The sequence below is a fragment of the Brassica napus genome, chromosome C4 (assembly GCF_020379485.1).
Source record: "Brassica napus cultivar Da-Ae chromosome C4, Da-Ae, whole genome shotgun sequence".
NCBI lineage: Eukaryota > Viridiplantae > Streptophyta > Magnoliopsida > Brassicales > Brassicaceae > Brassica > Brassica napus.
Window position 1 is genome coordinate 13,622,901 of NC_063447.1, and position 13,661 is coordinate 13,636,561.

Below are 13,661 nucleotides of genomic sequence, written 5' to 3' on the forward strand. Positions count from 1 at the left end.
GAACCACAAAGCTCTGGATAGAAGTGACCAAAGCTCCAAGAGACTAATACCACACACTTATACTAAGGGAAGTAAGGGAAGAAGAGAACAACATGAGTGAGGGAGAACAGAAGCCAACTCCCGAGAAACATGAGTCCAGACTTGAGACCAGAAACAATCTTCCAAATCTACAGAGCATACTCGGAGGAGAACATTATTCAAACCTGGAGTGGCAAACATGGCGAAAGAGAGAGTCACAGAGACTCAAGCACCGATGAAAGCTGTAACGAGATGAGGGAACATAAATGGAAGGGTAGACAAAACGAAATCATCAAATTGTGGAGCCGTCCTCGAGCTATAGAAGTCAGATCACCAAAAACCATATCTTGAAAACCAAGACGAGAAGGGAGTATCAATGGTAAGCAAACGACGAGGAAAACAACTTCAAAGACGACTAAACTCTGACCCAGCCCAAAGAGATGCAGTTCCTAAGATCAGCTGAAATCTAAGGAAGAAGAGGAGCATCCAATATTGAATGGAGCAGCCTAAAACGACGTAAGAAACAACCGCACAACTGAGAACTTCTAAACCAGATTTACAACAAATACCAGAAATCTCAAGGTGAAGAAGGCGATAAAGAACAAGAGCATGAGGTGAGTCTTTTTCGGTGATGATGAGAAACACCGCATACCAGAAAGGTAAACAAAGTACATAGATGTTGAAGGGTCAATTTCAAAATATGGGAAAAGACAAAAACATCTTGAAAGTTATAATGTTCAAAATTATGAAAAAAATAAAAGACAATTTTGACGCTGAAACCGTTAATCTTAGAATCAACAAATGCATAAATGCAAAGTTATTGAAATTCAATATATTTTTACATTAGAGACTTACTTTACTACTATACAGACAAAACACATTATTGATAAAACAAAGACAAAATATATTAACATATCACTATTATTACTACATAACACAATAAAAACACCAAATAACGTTCTTAACAAATAAAAATGATCACATAATTATATTATCCAAAAAATCATACTTTTAACTATAATAAAACAATATTCCGCGCGGACACCCCTTAGTTTTTAATAAATTTTAATTCCATCGAACTTCACAGCACATAATTCAAAAACAATAATGAGAAAATAATTTGAACCACTTCATGCACAATATGTCCTCCTCGCCAGTATGTCTCTTTCACACAACCTCGGTTTCTCTCTCTCTCTCTCTCTCTCTCTCTCGCAAACGTAAAACCAGACGCAAACTCTCTCTCTCTCTCTATACATCACGAACAAGGATGTCGTCCGATGACGAAGGAGGAGAGGAGATCTCTTCAAGATTGTGATAATCGGCGACTCGGCCGTCGGGAAATCGAACCTTCTCTCTCGTTACGCAAGGAACGAGTTCAACGCACATTCTAAAGCCACGATCGGCGTCGAGTTTCAGACGCAGAGCATGGAAATCGAAGGCAAGGAGGTCAGAGCTCAGATTTGGGATACTGTTGGTCAGGAACGCTTCCGTGCCGTTACCTCAGCTTATTACCGCGGCGCTGTCGGAGCACTCGTTGTTTACGAAATCAGCCGTCGTACCACCTTCGAGAGTGTCGGACGTTGGCTCGATGAGCTCAAGAGTAAGTCTCCGTAGATTCATTCTGCTGGTTGATTTTAAATACACCTTTTATTTGACTAATCTCTCTGAAATTGTTCTGAATATTGTAAAGTTTTAACTAATTAGGTCCTTAATATCTGACGATAACTGCAAAATTCCCGTATATATACATGTTTTTTTTTATCATTACTTAAAAGAAACATACTATTAGAAACTAATCTTCTACTTTTCAGTTAGTAGTAGAATTAAACCAATAACAATTCATAGAAGCTAAAGATTTTTAATAGAAAATTGGGGCAAATAAAGGATTTTAATTTAACCCAACTATTATTTGGTAGAATTTTTTTGACTTTCTTCTCCACATTTGGTGGATTTAGTTTCTCTAAGTAATGAATGGACTATTTTAGATTTAACACTACAAGAAAACAACGGTATTCTGACGGACATTCCGACGGAAAATGAAATCCGAGGAATTTCCGAGGAAATATCAATCCGTCAGAATATTCCGAGGAAATTCCGAGGAAAAATGTGTTCCTCGGAAAAAACCGATGAATTCCGAGGAAATATTATAGGGATTTTACAAAATTCCGAGAACATTCCGACGAACTAGTGATCGATCGATGCGTTTTTGGACATATACCGATCGATCGATCACATTGTTACGCTCTGGTCCATCTTAGTGATCGATCGATGCGTTTTTGGACATACATCCATCGATCGATCCGTTTATAAAAAACATTCGAGATTTTGAAACCCCAAACACTAGTTCCTCGGAATTTCCTCGGAATATTCCGAGGAAATTCCGAGGAACACTTGATATCCTCGATCGATCGATGGGATAATCTCATCGATCGATCACATTGTTACGCTTTGGTCCATCTTAGTGATCGATCGATGCGTTTTTGGACATATATCCATCGATCGATCCGTTTAAAAAAATTGACGTTTTGAAACCCCAAACACTAGTTCCTCGGAATTTCCTCGGAATATTTTAACGGAATTCCGAGGAAGAAAAGGGTTTCCTCGGAATTCCCTCGGAATACTCCGAGGAAATTCCGAGGAAATAGGGTTTTTAAACCGAAAACAACGTTTTACGGTTTGAATAACACCTATATAACCCTTATTAAGTGTCTTACGTTCATTATGAAGTCAAAAATTTGTTCCTTACCCTATAATAAACACTTTTCCGATTGTATGAACGAAATCCCCACAACATAAGAGAAACACTTATACACTTTAATGAACGGTAAAGGGAATACTTACAATTCGTTTTGAAATTTGTTATTTCATAGTTTATGCTCATCTATACAAAGAATCCTCAATGGTATGCATTACAATTGTATAAGAAATGAAATACGACAAAAAAAATTGATGTTTTGAAACCCCAAACACTAGTTCCTCGGTATTTCCTCGGAATATTCCGAGGAAATTCCGAGGAACAATATAAATTAATAGAAATACATGCACAGGATATTCTTTTTCCTCGAATTAATGAAAATATTCCGAGGAAATTCCGACGGATATTTAAGTGGCCGTCGGAATTTCCTCGGAATATTTTCATTTAACCGGGCAAACAAGCCGCCAAATATTTCGCGAAAATTGAAATTGAAAATACTGAGGGAATTCCGACGGAAAATATCCGTCGGACCCAAGGTTTTATAAACTCGAAACGCATCTTCTTCCCCATTTCTCTCTTCTTCCTCTCCGGCGATCTCTCTCTCCTTCCGGCATTCTCCACCTTCTCTCGCGACGATCTCTCCGGCAAATCCTTTCCATTCTCTTACAAATCATGTAAGGACCCTATCCCACTCTCTTAGGTCCTATTTGTTAGGTTTTTAAGTAGATTTGATGATTTTAGAAGGTTTTTGATAGATTTTTGTTAGGGTGATTGGGTAGGATTGTGATTTGTTGTGTAATAGGTTTAGAATTGTGATTTGGTTGTGTTGAATTGATTTTGAACTTTTTTTATAAATTGTTCATTATTTTTTTATTTACAAAACGTTTTTTCTATATAAATTCGATTTTACAAAATGTTTTTTGTATATAAATTCGATTTTTGGATTTATAAAAGATAATTTCATATTTATAAAAATATTTATATTTATTAAAACTAATTTTGTATTTATAAAACATTTTTTTGATTTATAAACACTATTTTTTTTATTTTTGTATTTATAAAAACTATTTTAAAATATACAAACCGTTCTTTGTATATAAATTCGTTTTTTGGATTTATAAAAGATGATTTTATATTTTAAAATTAATTTTGTATTTATAAAATATTTTTTTTGATTTATAAACACTATTTTATTATTTTTTTGCATTTATAAAAACTATTTTGTATTTATAAAAAGATGATTTCATATCTATAAAAATATTTATATTTATAAAACTAATTTTGTATTTATAAAACATTTTTTGATTTATAAAAACTATTTTATTATTTTTTGTATTTATAAAAACTATTTTGTATTTATAAAAAGATGATTTCATATTTATTAAAACTAATTTTGTATTTATAAAACATTTTTTTATTTATAAAAGCTATTTTATTATTTTTTGTATTTTAAATATGTTTTCTATTTCAATTTTAATTTTATATTTTCGAATTTCAATTTAAAAAAATAAATTTATAATTTTTTTTTAATTTTGGAAATATTCCGAGGAAATTTATCCCTCGGAATATTCCGACGACATCTTCCTCGGAATATTCCGAGGAATTTCCGACGAACTTGTGGTCCTCGGAAATTCCGAGGAAATAGAGTTTCCTCGGAATTCCGTCGGAAATTTCCGAGGGATTTCCGAGGAAAGATGAATTACCGAGGAGTTATTTCCGAGTACTTTTTTCGTCGGTATGTTGTCAGAATAGCGTTATTCCGACGACATACCGACGATTTTTTCCCTCAGTATGCCGCTGTTTTCTTGTAGTGTAAAGGTTTTATGAAGACATTTGTGTTTCTTAGCCCACAAGTAAAGTGGCTTACCGAGAACTGATCAACCCCAGTTTACTTCTTGAATCTCTCTTTAGACAGCTGAGAAGGAAAAAAATAACAACTTGCTAAAACAAGAGAGAACTGGTAAAGTGTTTTTTCACTTTCTATAGGAAGAAAGTAGGGTAACATAACTAATGAGTAGTTGGCATACTGGTTCAAACTTTTAGATCACCTAGTAGAAATTTAAGATGTCACAAGTTTAAGTCTAGTTGGGAGGCATATTCTCTTCAGAGTAAATTTAATTTAACATGGTATGGATCTAGCCCTATGAAATGTTTTGATTTACGGAGTTAAAACCTCTTAGTCGTTAAATAAGTAAGATAAAATAATGTCCAGTCTACTTACTTTAACTTCCTCTTGATTCTCATTAGGTAAACCTAAACTAGACTTACATTTCCTCAAGTTTGAGTAAACAGGGTAAAGATTCATATGTTCAGTTTTGATTTGAATGTTTAGTTTGGTAAAAGTTTGTTGTGTCATTTGTTTTGGGCAGCACATTCGGATACAACCGTTGCGAGGATGCTGGTGGGAAACAAGTGCGACCTAGAAAGCATGAGAGCGGTGAGCGTGGAAGAAGGCAAAGCCCTATCAGAAACTCAAGGACTATTCTTCATGGAAACATCGGCTCTCGATTCAACAAACGTTAAAACTGCCTTTGAGATGGTGATCCGAGACATCTACACCAATATTAGCCGGAAACAACTCAATTTGGACACATATAAAACTCAACTGAGCTCCAATAACTGAGTAAATCTAGTAAAGGACGAAAATAAGGGATCCAATCAAGTGTTCGGTTTATCTTGTTGTTCTTCCTCATGATCTCATTTTGGTTCTATCTATTTCTTCATTTATTACTACTCTCTACAACGTAATTCATAATCTATGTCTTTTGTTTCCTTTTTTCACGGTTAGAGTGAGTTTATTATGAGCTTCCAACTTAAAACTAATTTGTAATAAGTTGATTGACTATAATCCTTTATATATTATTTAAGATCTCAGAATCTCTCCGATGTGGAATAATTTATCTCTAATACCCCTATTTGAGATGATGGCTCTTATCGGCCAGCAATCTCGGAATTTTATGACATTTATACTCGGTCGAACAAGTTTAGTAAAATAGTTATACCCGATCGAGAGGGTTAAATAAAGAAGCTATATTAATTAAGGGTTTATGATTTTTTAGATCTATGCTAAGATAGTATGTTAGATTCAGATTTATTATGGGCTTCCAACTTAAAATCAATTGGTGATAAGTGGACTGACTCTAATCTTTTATATATTACTTATCCCATTAAACTCATGATGCGGAAGAGGAAGTGTTACTTGCAAAAGAATAGAAAATTTCCTTATATGGAAATGAAAGTTCATTAAAGTGCATTATATGAACTTGAAGAGTAAGTTTAAGGTTTTATTATATAAGGAGGGACACACCTTATAAGAAGAAGAAAACCTAGAGAATAAAGAGAGAGGTTTCTTTGTTTATTGTATTGCTTTGTGTCAGAGTACATTCTGAAGCATTGTGTAATGGAGTCTGATGTAGACTTAGTTTGACGTTGGTGTTGACGCTCTTTATGGTGGTGTCAGTGATCTATAAAGATTGCAGCTGTTTGAATACAATGAGCTTTGGTGATGTCGGATGGTGATCTATGCATACTGCTTGATTCCTATCTTCATATACTCGGTGACATACTTGGTGATGTACTTGGTGATGTACTTTGTGAAGTATTTGGTGACGTACCTTCAGAGATTTGGAGGTTGAAGTCTAGACTCATGGGAAGTTTAGCTCAGGGTTAGATTATCCTGATAAAGTCTGAACTCTAGGAGAGTTTTGCTCAATGCTAGTTTACCTTGAAGAGTTCATGCTATAGAATAGCGCGGTGATTCAAGAGGGTTGTGCTTGTATTACGCGTTTGCGAATTGGTTGTAATTTGCTTTTTCATTCTAGTGGATTCAAAATCTGGACGAGGTCCCAGGGACGTAGGAAACGAACCCCGTTAACAAAGTTTGTGTAGTTTACTTTATGCTCTGTATTTCTCGACTCATCCGCACTTACAAATATGTAAAAAAATTTATATAAAGAGACAAATTTTCTAATTAGGTTAAAATATTTGTGGTTGGAAGACTTAATTCTTTTGACATAAAATGCATTAGTTGTGGTGCTTGGATTAGTTGGTGAAGATCATTGAGTGCGTAGAAGAGATTGGTCGGCCCCTCTCATATGGTGTGATCCTTTTTCATATCAGGAATCAGACTTTAGATCTTTGAGAAGACTTGTACGAAAAAGAAACCAAAATTGCTGCGAGCTTGGACTGTAGTAGATCGAAGTCATGATATCATTCGTATATTTACTTCACATTGTGATTGTGCAATCATCTTTCTTCATATCAGAGTTAGTTAAACATATTGGCTTTCTGGTGATATTGTTTTGTCCCTCGTAGATAATTATTTAGTCAATTTCAACGTAGCGCTGTAGTTAGTCAATTCACTTATGTTACCCCAAAATTGCCGACTTATTTGAATATTCCTCTCCCCTTTGTCTTTACTTCGAAACTGTGTTTGCATGCAACTCTCTTGATTTGAATATTATCTCTCAATTTGTGTGGTATACAAATTGCTTTCCTAAAAATCCTTTTTGCATTTCCAACTTGTTTCTGCGTTTCACATGGCTTCTTCATCATCTTCTTCTTCTCCAGTGATTATCAATTGTGCACACGATGTATTCCTCAGCTTCAGAGGACACGACGTCCGCCGCAAGTTCCGTTCCCACTTTCTCAAGGAGCTCGACCGCAAGGTAATCACCTTCAAGGACGATGAGATGGAAAGAGGCCGATCTATTGGGCCTGAGCTTATCAAGGCCATACAAGGATCCAGGATCTCAATTGTAGCGTTTTCCGAAAACTTTGCAAATTCGAGCTGGTGCTTGGATGAGTTAGCTGAGATTATGAGGTGCAGAGAAGAACGAGGCCAAATCGTGATACCCATTTTCTACGACGTGGATCCTTCTCATGTCAGGTATCAAACCCACGCCTTCGGAGAGATCTTCGAAAAGACTTGCAAAGGCAGAAAGGAGGAAGATAAACATATGTGGCGGCAGGCTTTGACCCACGCAGCCAACATAGCCGGAGAGGATTCTCGGAATTGGTACTTTACTAGATCAAAGAACACATCCTCTCTAAAAAAAATGTTTTTTTTTTTATTTTTGCAGGAAAACGATTTTTCGGGGTTTTTTCGGGAAAACGCGTTTTCGAGTTTCGACGGGAAAACGCGTTTTCAGGTTTCGGCGGAAACGTGTTTTCTGTGCTTTCTGTGCGTTTGGCGAAAAATGAGTTTTTCGGAGTTTTGGCGAGAAAAATTTTAGCGGTTGTTTTCCCGGTTTTAGCGTTTTTCAGTTATGGCGAGAAAACGCATTTGCATGTTTTTTGCGGGAAAACGTGTTTTCGGGTTTCGAAGAGAAAATATGTTTTTAAGTTTTGGCGGAAACGTATTTTCCGTGTTTTGGCAAAAAAATGTGTTTTCTGGTTTTTTTTGCGAAAAAAACGGGTTTTTGGGTTTTCCGGGTTTCAAAGGAAAATTCATTTTTCCGGTTTTGGTGGAAAAACACACTTTTCGGGTTTAGGTGGAAACACACACAATTCTCGGGTTTTAGTGGAAAAAACGTTTTGAATTTTAGCGGAAAAATATGTTTCTCGGATTTCTGCGAGAAAACACATTTTTCGGTTTTCGCAAAAAATGGATTTTTGGATTTCAACAGAAAATTGCAATTTTTCTATTTTTCTACTAATTTTATTAATTTTTACATTTTTACAAAGGATATTTAAGTCTTTTGAGTTTGAAATGCAAATGTACTTTTTCTAACATCTCAAATATATATTCAAAATATTATAGATGCATCTAGATGCTGCATCTAAATACTGATGCAATAGTGTTTAAACAACAACATCTGAATGCATTCAGATGCAGCTTCTGGATACAGAAACGTACATGGCGTAAGTGAACGATTTCTCTTGCTTTCTTTTCAATGATGTGTGTATGTCTTTTTTTATTAGGCCTGACGAAGCTAAATTGGTCGAGAAAGTCGTCAATGATGTTTCAAGCAAACTGAATTCAACAACATCCAATGATTTTGAGGACATGGTGGGAATCAAAAGTCACATGAAAAACATGAATTCATTGTTGAATTTGGAGTCAGAGGAGGTGATCATGGTAGGGGTTTGGGGTCTATGTGGAGTTGGTAAGACTACCATTGGACGAGCTCTCTTTAGTCAACTCTCCTGTCAATTCCAAGGCAGCATTTTCATTGATAAGACTAAGAAGAATCTTACAAGGGCTAAATCAGACGACTACAACACACAATTGTACTTGCAAACACAGTTTCTGGCTGAGGTTCAGGACCAGAAGGACATAAAGATACAGGGTTTACGTGCGGTGGAAGAAAGGTTAGGACATAAGAGAGTTCTTGTTGTTTTTGATGATATGGATGATCATGTCCTCTTAAATGCCTTGGTGGGGAAAACTACATGGTTTGGTCCTAGAAGTAGAATTGTTGTAATTTCAGAAGATAGGGAGTTTCTAAAGGCCCGTGGAATTGGATCTGATCGTATTTATGAGGTGGCTTTACCGTCGGAAGAGCTAGCGTTCCAGATGTTCTGCCGATGTGCATTCCATCAAGACTCTCCACCTGATGGTTTTATAGAGCTTGCTACTGAAGCTGTAAAGCTCGTCGGGAACCTTCCACTGTGTCTCAACTTCTTGGGTTCGTCCCTTGAAGGGGTGAAGAAGGAGGAGTGGGCAGATAGGGTGCCTCAGATCAGAATTTTTATGAGTAAACAGATTGATAAAATATTAAGAGACGGCTATGATAGGTTAAAAGAAGAAGATAAGGCAATATTTCGTCACATCGCTTGTTTATTTAATCATAAGCCACGTGACTACGTGATACGGTTGCTTGAAGATAGTAAGTTGGATGTTGACGTTGGACTCGTTACTCTAGCTGAAAGGTGTCTCATAAAGATATCAGGGGATAATATTATTAGGATGCACGAATTCCTGCAAGAGATGGGTAGAGAAATCGTACGTCAACCATGTATTCATGAGCCTGGAAAACGTGAATTCTTAATGGAGTGTCAGGAGATTTGTGATGTACTTGCAAAAGGAACTGTAAGTTTCTTCTAGTTATTCATGTTTTGCATCAATGGATTTAAGTTTTACTAATACATATTTGGTTTCTGGTATTTTTTCAGGGAACTAAAAGTGTTTTAGGCATATTTTTGAACTTATCTGAAATGAAGGATACGTTATGTTTTGGCGAGGAAGTATTCGAAGGAATGACAAACCTTCGGTTTCTAAGAATCTACGGCATCTCACAAGAGGATAAAGAAATTGGTTTGGAATTTCGGCATCTCAACCTTAGTACGTTGAAATGGTGGGATGGCTCACGTAAGCCTTTAAAGGAAGGCAAATACTATATGGGGCGCCAGCTTAGATTACTTGAATGGTGGGGATACCCAATGTGGCGCTTGCCTTCTTACATCTGTGCAGAAAACCTTGTTGAACTCATAATGCCGGATAGCCGCCTTACGATGTTGTGGACTGGGGTTCAGGTAAGTTTTCCAGGTCTCAATGCCCCTTTTAAATGTACTAATTGGTTATAATAACGTCTTACTAGAACAATGGAGAAATAGACAATTTTTGAATAAGATATTGCAAATTCACTTCTTATTCAGATTTGCTAACTTTCTGAAATCTAAACTATTATTTGCAATTGATTTTTTCGCATTCGATCTTTTACATTAAAAGTTAGTCTAGTTAATGTTGTTCTTATCCTTAATGAATTTTTATATATAATTTAAAATGAATTTCATATTAATATATTAGATTTATCTGTTATGGTAGATTATTGGTTATAATTTAATATAACAAATTGCCAAAAACATATATTAAAAAGTAAGATAATTTATATATATATATATATATATATATATATATTGTGTTATTATCTGGAAATAATATTTTCTAATATAAAATTTAAAAAGTAAGATATAAAATATTTTATAATTAATCACAAATCAAGCAAACAAATTTGTATAAATATATTTTCTAAAATATTTTTAATATGTGAATGTTTTTAAAATTTCAACACAAAGGTAAACATATATTTATAGATAAAAAAAAATTTCATATATATATATATAATTTGAGGCTTAAATTAATTTTTTAAGAACATAAATAATAATTTATTATGTTGATCTTTTAATTTAATAAGTACTAGTAAGAATATTATGTCAAAACACCTAGTTATGACATGTTTGACATATCTGAAGTTCCCGTTGGCTTCTTTTTTTGTTATGGTCAGCTGCTTAATAACCTCAAGAAGATAGATTTGCGGAGATCTAAAAAGCTGAATGAACTCCCAAATCTTTCAACGGCCACCAATCTCGAGGAACTGTATCTTGAAGATTGCTGGAGTCTGTGGAAGATTACTTCCTCTATTCGTTATCTCAAGAAACTGAGGAAGCTAGACATGAAAAGATGCAAAGAACTGCTGCTGCTTCCAACCGATATTGACTTGGAGTCTCTCCATTCCCTCAATCTCAGTGGATGCTCCAAGTTAGAGAGTTTTCCTCACATTTCAAGGAATATTTCAAATCTTGTTCTTGATGAAACCAAGATTGAAGAAGTTCCTGAAAGGATAGAAGATATCTCTGGGCTCAATTACATATTGATGACCGGTTTCAGCAACTTAAAATATTTTTCTTCCAACATTTCGAAACTGAAACATTTTGAGATGATGTTGTTTACAGTGGTGACGACGACATATGATAGTGGCATCATGGACAATAGGACAAACGATGTCTTCCTAAGCTTCCATAGGGAAGATGTTCGCAAAGCTTTTGTGAGCTACTTGCACAAGGAATTTATGAGAGACCAGGACCTGGCTACTAATGTTGTAAACGAGATAAGATCTTCAAGAATCGCAATAGTCATTCTTACAGATAACTACATGTCTTCGGAACGGTGCTTGGATGAGTTGGTGGAGATCATAGAGTGCAGCGAAGAGATTGGTCAAAAAGTGATCCCCGTTTATTATGATGTGGATACTGTTAATATCAGCAGGCAGATCCAAGACATTATTAAGACCGAATCGTACCCACAAAAACTGAGACAAGCTTTTACTGTAGTAAGCCAACTTCAGGGATATAATTTCTCAACCTGGTAAATTATTTGAATTATTTATTATTTGCTTTGAGTTTAACTTTTAATGTATTATCTTCCTAGATGCTCATTTCTTCATGGTATTGTTTACTCCATCTTCATTGTGCCAATTCCCATCATCTTTCTTGCTATCAGGGATCCTGAAACTGCGGTGAGTCAAATGCTGGCTGATGATATATCGTTTTCACCAAAAGAGTTATTTGATATGGAAACATTAAAAGAGGAATTCAATGGTCTAGAGTGGAAGGAGAAGGTGTTGTTTTGTCACATTGCTTGCTTTTTCAATAATGAGACATATGAGAATGTGACGCAATTGCTGAAAGACTGTGGGTTTGATGTTGGAGGTAGTCTTGAGATTCTATATGAAAAGTCTCTGATACAGATATCAGTAGAGAGAGTCATAATTATGCGTCCTGTGCTGCAAAAGATAGGCAGAGATGAAGTTCTTGCAGAATTCATTAACGTGCCTGCAAATCGTCAGTTCTTGATGGATACTGAGGGTTGCGACCTACTTATTGATCTAACTGTAAGTTTTTGTTTTAACATCATTATGTGTTCTTAAGCTACTACTGATTCGTTCCTCTTAAAATGTTCTTTCAGGATGATACTAAAAGAATGTACGGTATCTCATTTAACATATCAGAAATGGAACAGAGATTGGCAAGAGATGAAAGACTCAAAGGAATGAAAAGGTTGAAGGTTATGAGAATGTACAAGGACAGTTTGTACGGTCAAGAAGTCCGAGTTCATTTAGTTATAGGCCTCCACTCTTTGTGGGAGCGCCTGAGTAATATTTGAAGGAAAAGAGTAGTCACTCAGTAAGATGGCTATGGTCGGCTAAAGTGTTATTCCACTTATAGGTAGGGTTTGTTGCTTTATATTAAGGGACATTTTGACATAATGTAGTTTTTGTCATTTGTGTCATATAGTGTCCGGTTTTATCCTTCTTCTTTATAGGTACCAGGTAAATCTGTTAAAGTGAATAATGTGTCCAATAAAATATAAGGTCAAGAGCATCCCGAAAACTATTCAAAATAAAAAAAGAAAAAACAATCCAAGTATATCTTTATTGACCACATACATATGCACAAATGTTTTATTTCTTATCACCTAAGTAATATAGAATTATAACTCCACTTACAATTTCTAAATACTAAACATATCTGAATCTCAATCCCTAGATACTAAACTTTATTTCAATCTTACTACAACCCTTAAATACGAAATCTTAAACATTAATCAATAAACCTTAAACCCAAATATAAACCATATTCCAAAACTCAGATAGAATAGAACAAAGCAAATAACTTAGTATAAATTGGTGAATTTATGGAATGTCTATGATTGCATGGAATAAGTTATGTTGACTCTAACTATACCCCATCACCTTCTAAATACTAAACCATAAACTTTAATCACTAAACCATTATCCCAATATAAACCTTAAACTCAAATATAAACTATAAACCCAAATATAAACCATAAACCTTGAACTCAAATATAAATCATAGTCCAAAACTCAGATAGAATGGAACCAAGCAAATAACATAGAACTAGACTTTGACCTGCACGTCCGTGCGAGTAATTTTTCATTTTTTTAAATGTAGAACGTAGATATTATCTCAAGTGGTTTTAATATATAATTTATACTCTAGTGTAATATATTGTGTAACTCTATAATATTATCAGTTATGGTTCTTATTCAACATTATTAATATATAATGATTTGTTATATACATTTTATTTTGTTATTAATTGTTATTACTTATTACATAATAATATATCTTTGAATTCGGTACAATAAATTCATAATATGATATAATCAGAGAATCTCTTCCAAGCTATTTTTTAATTTTTACA

General features: G+C 34.7%; 1 protein-coding gene and 1 pseudogene across 1 annotated transcript; both read left to right on the top strand.

The window, feature by feature from the left end:
- The first annotated feature begins 277 nt into the window (after positions 1-277).
- On the top strand, positions 278-5,584 carry LOC106395482 (annotated as a pseudogene).
- A 1,233-nt stretch (positions 5,585-6,817) lies between these two features.
- LOC106432702 (disease resistance protein RPS6-like) lies at positions 6,818-12,747 on the top strand. The gene is made up of 6 exons (XM_048754685.1): positions 6,818-7,730; positions 8,636-9,746; positions 9,830-10,189; positions 10,942-11,801; positions 11,937-12,327; positions 12,402-12,747. Exons 1-6 carry the CDS (start codon positions 7,252-7,254, stop codon positions 12,597-12,599), a joined length of 3,399 nt encoding a protein of 1,132 aa, XP_048610642.1. The 5' UTR covers positions 6,818-7,251; the 3' UTR covers positions 12,600-12,747.
- Positions 12,748-13,661: the final 914 nt, after the last annotated feature.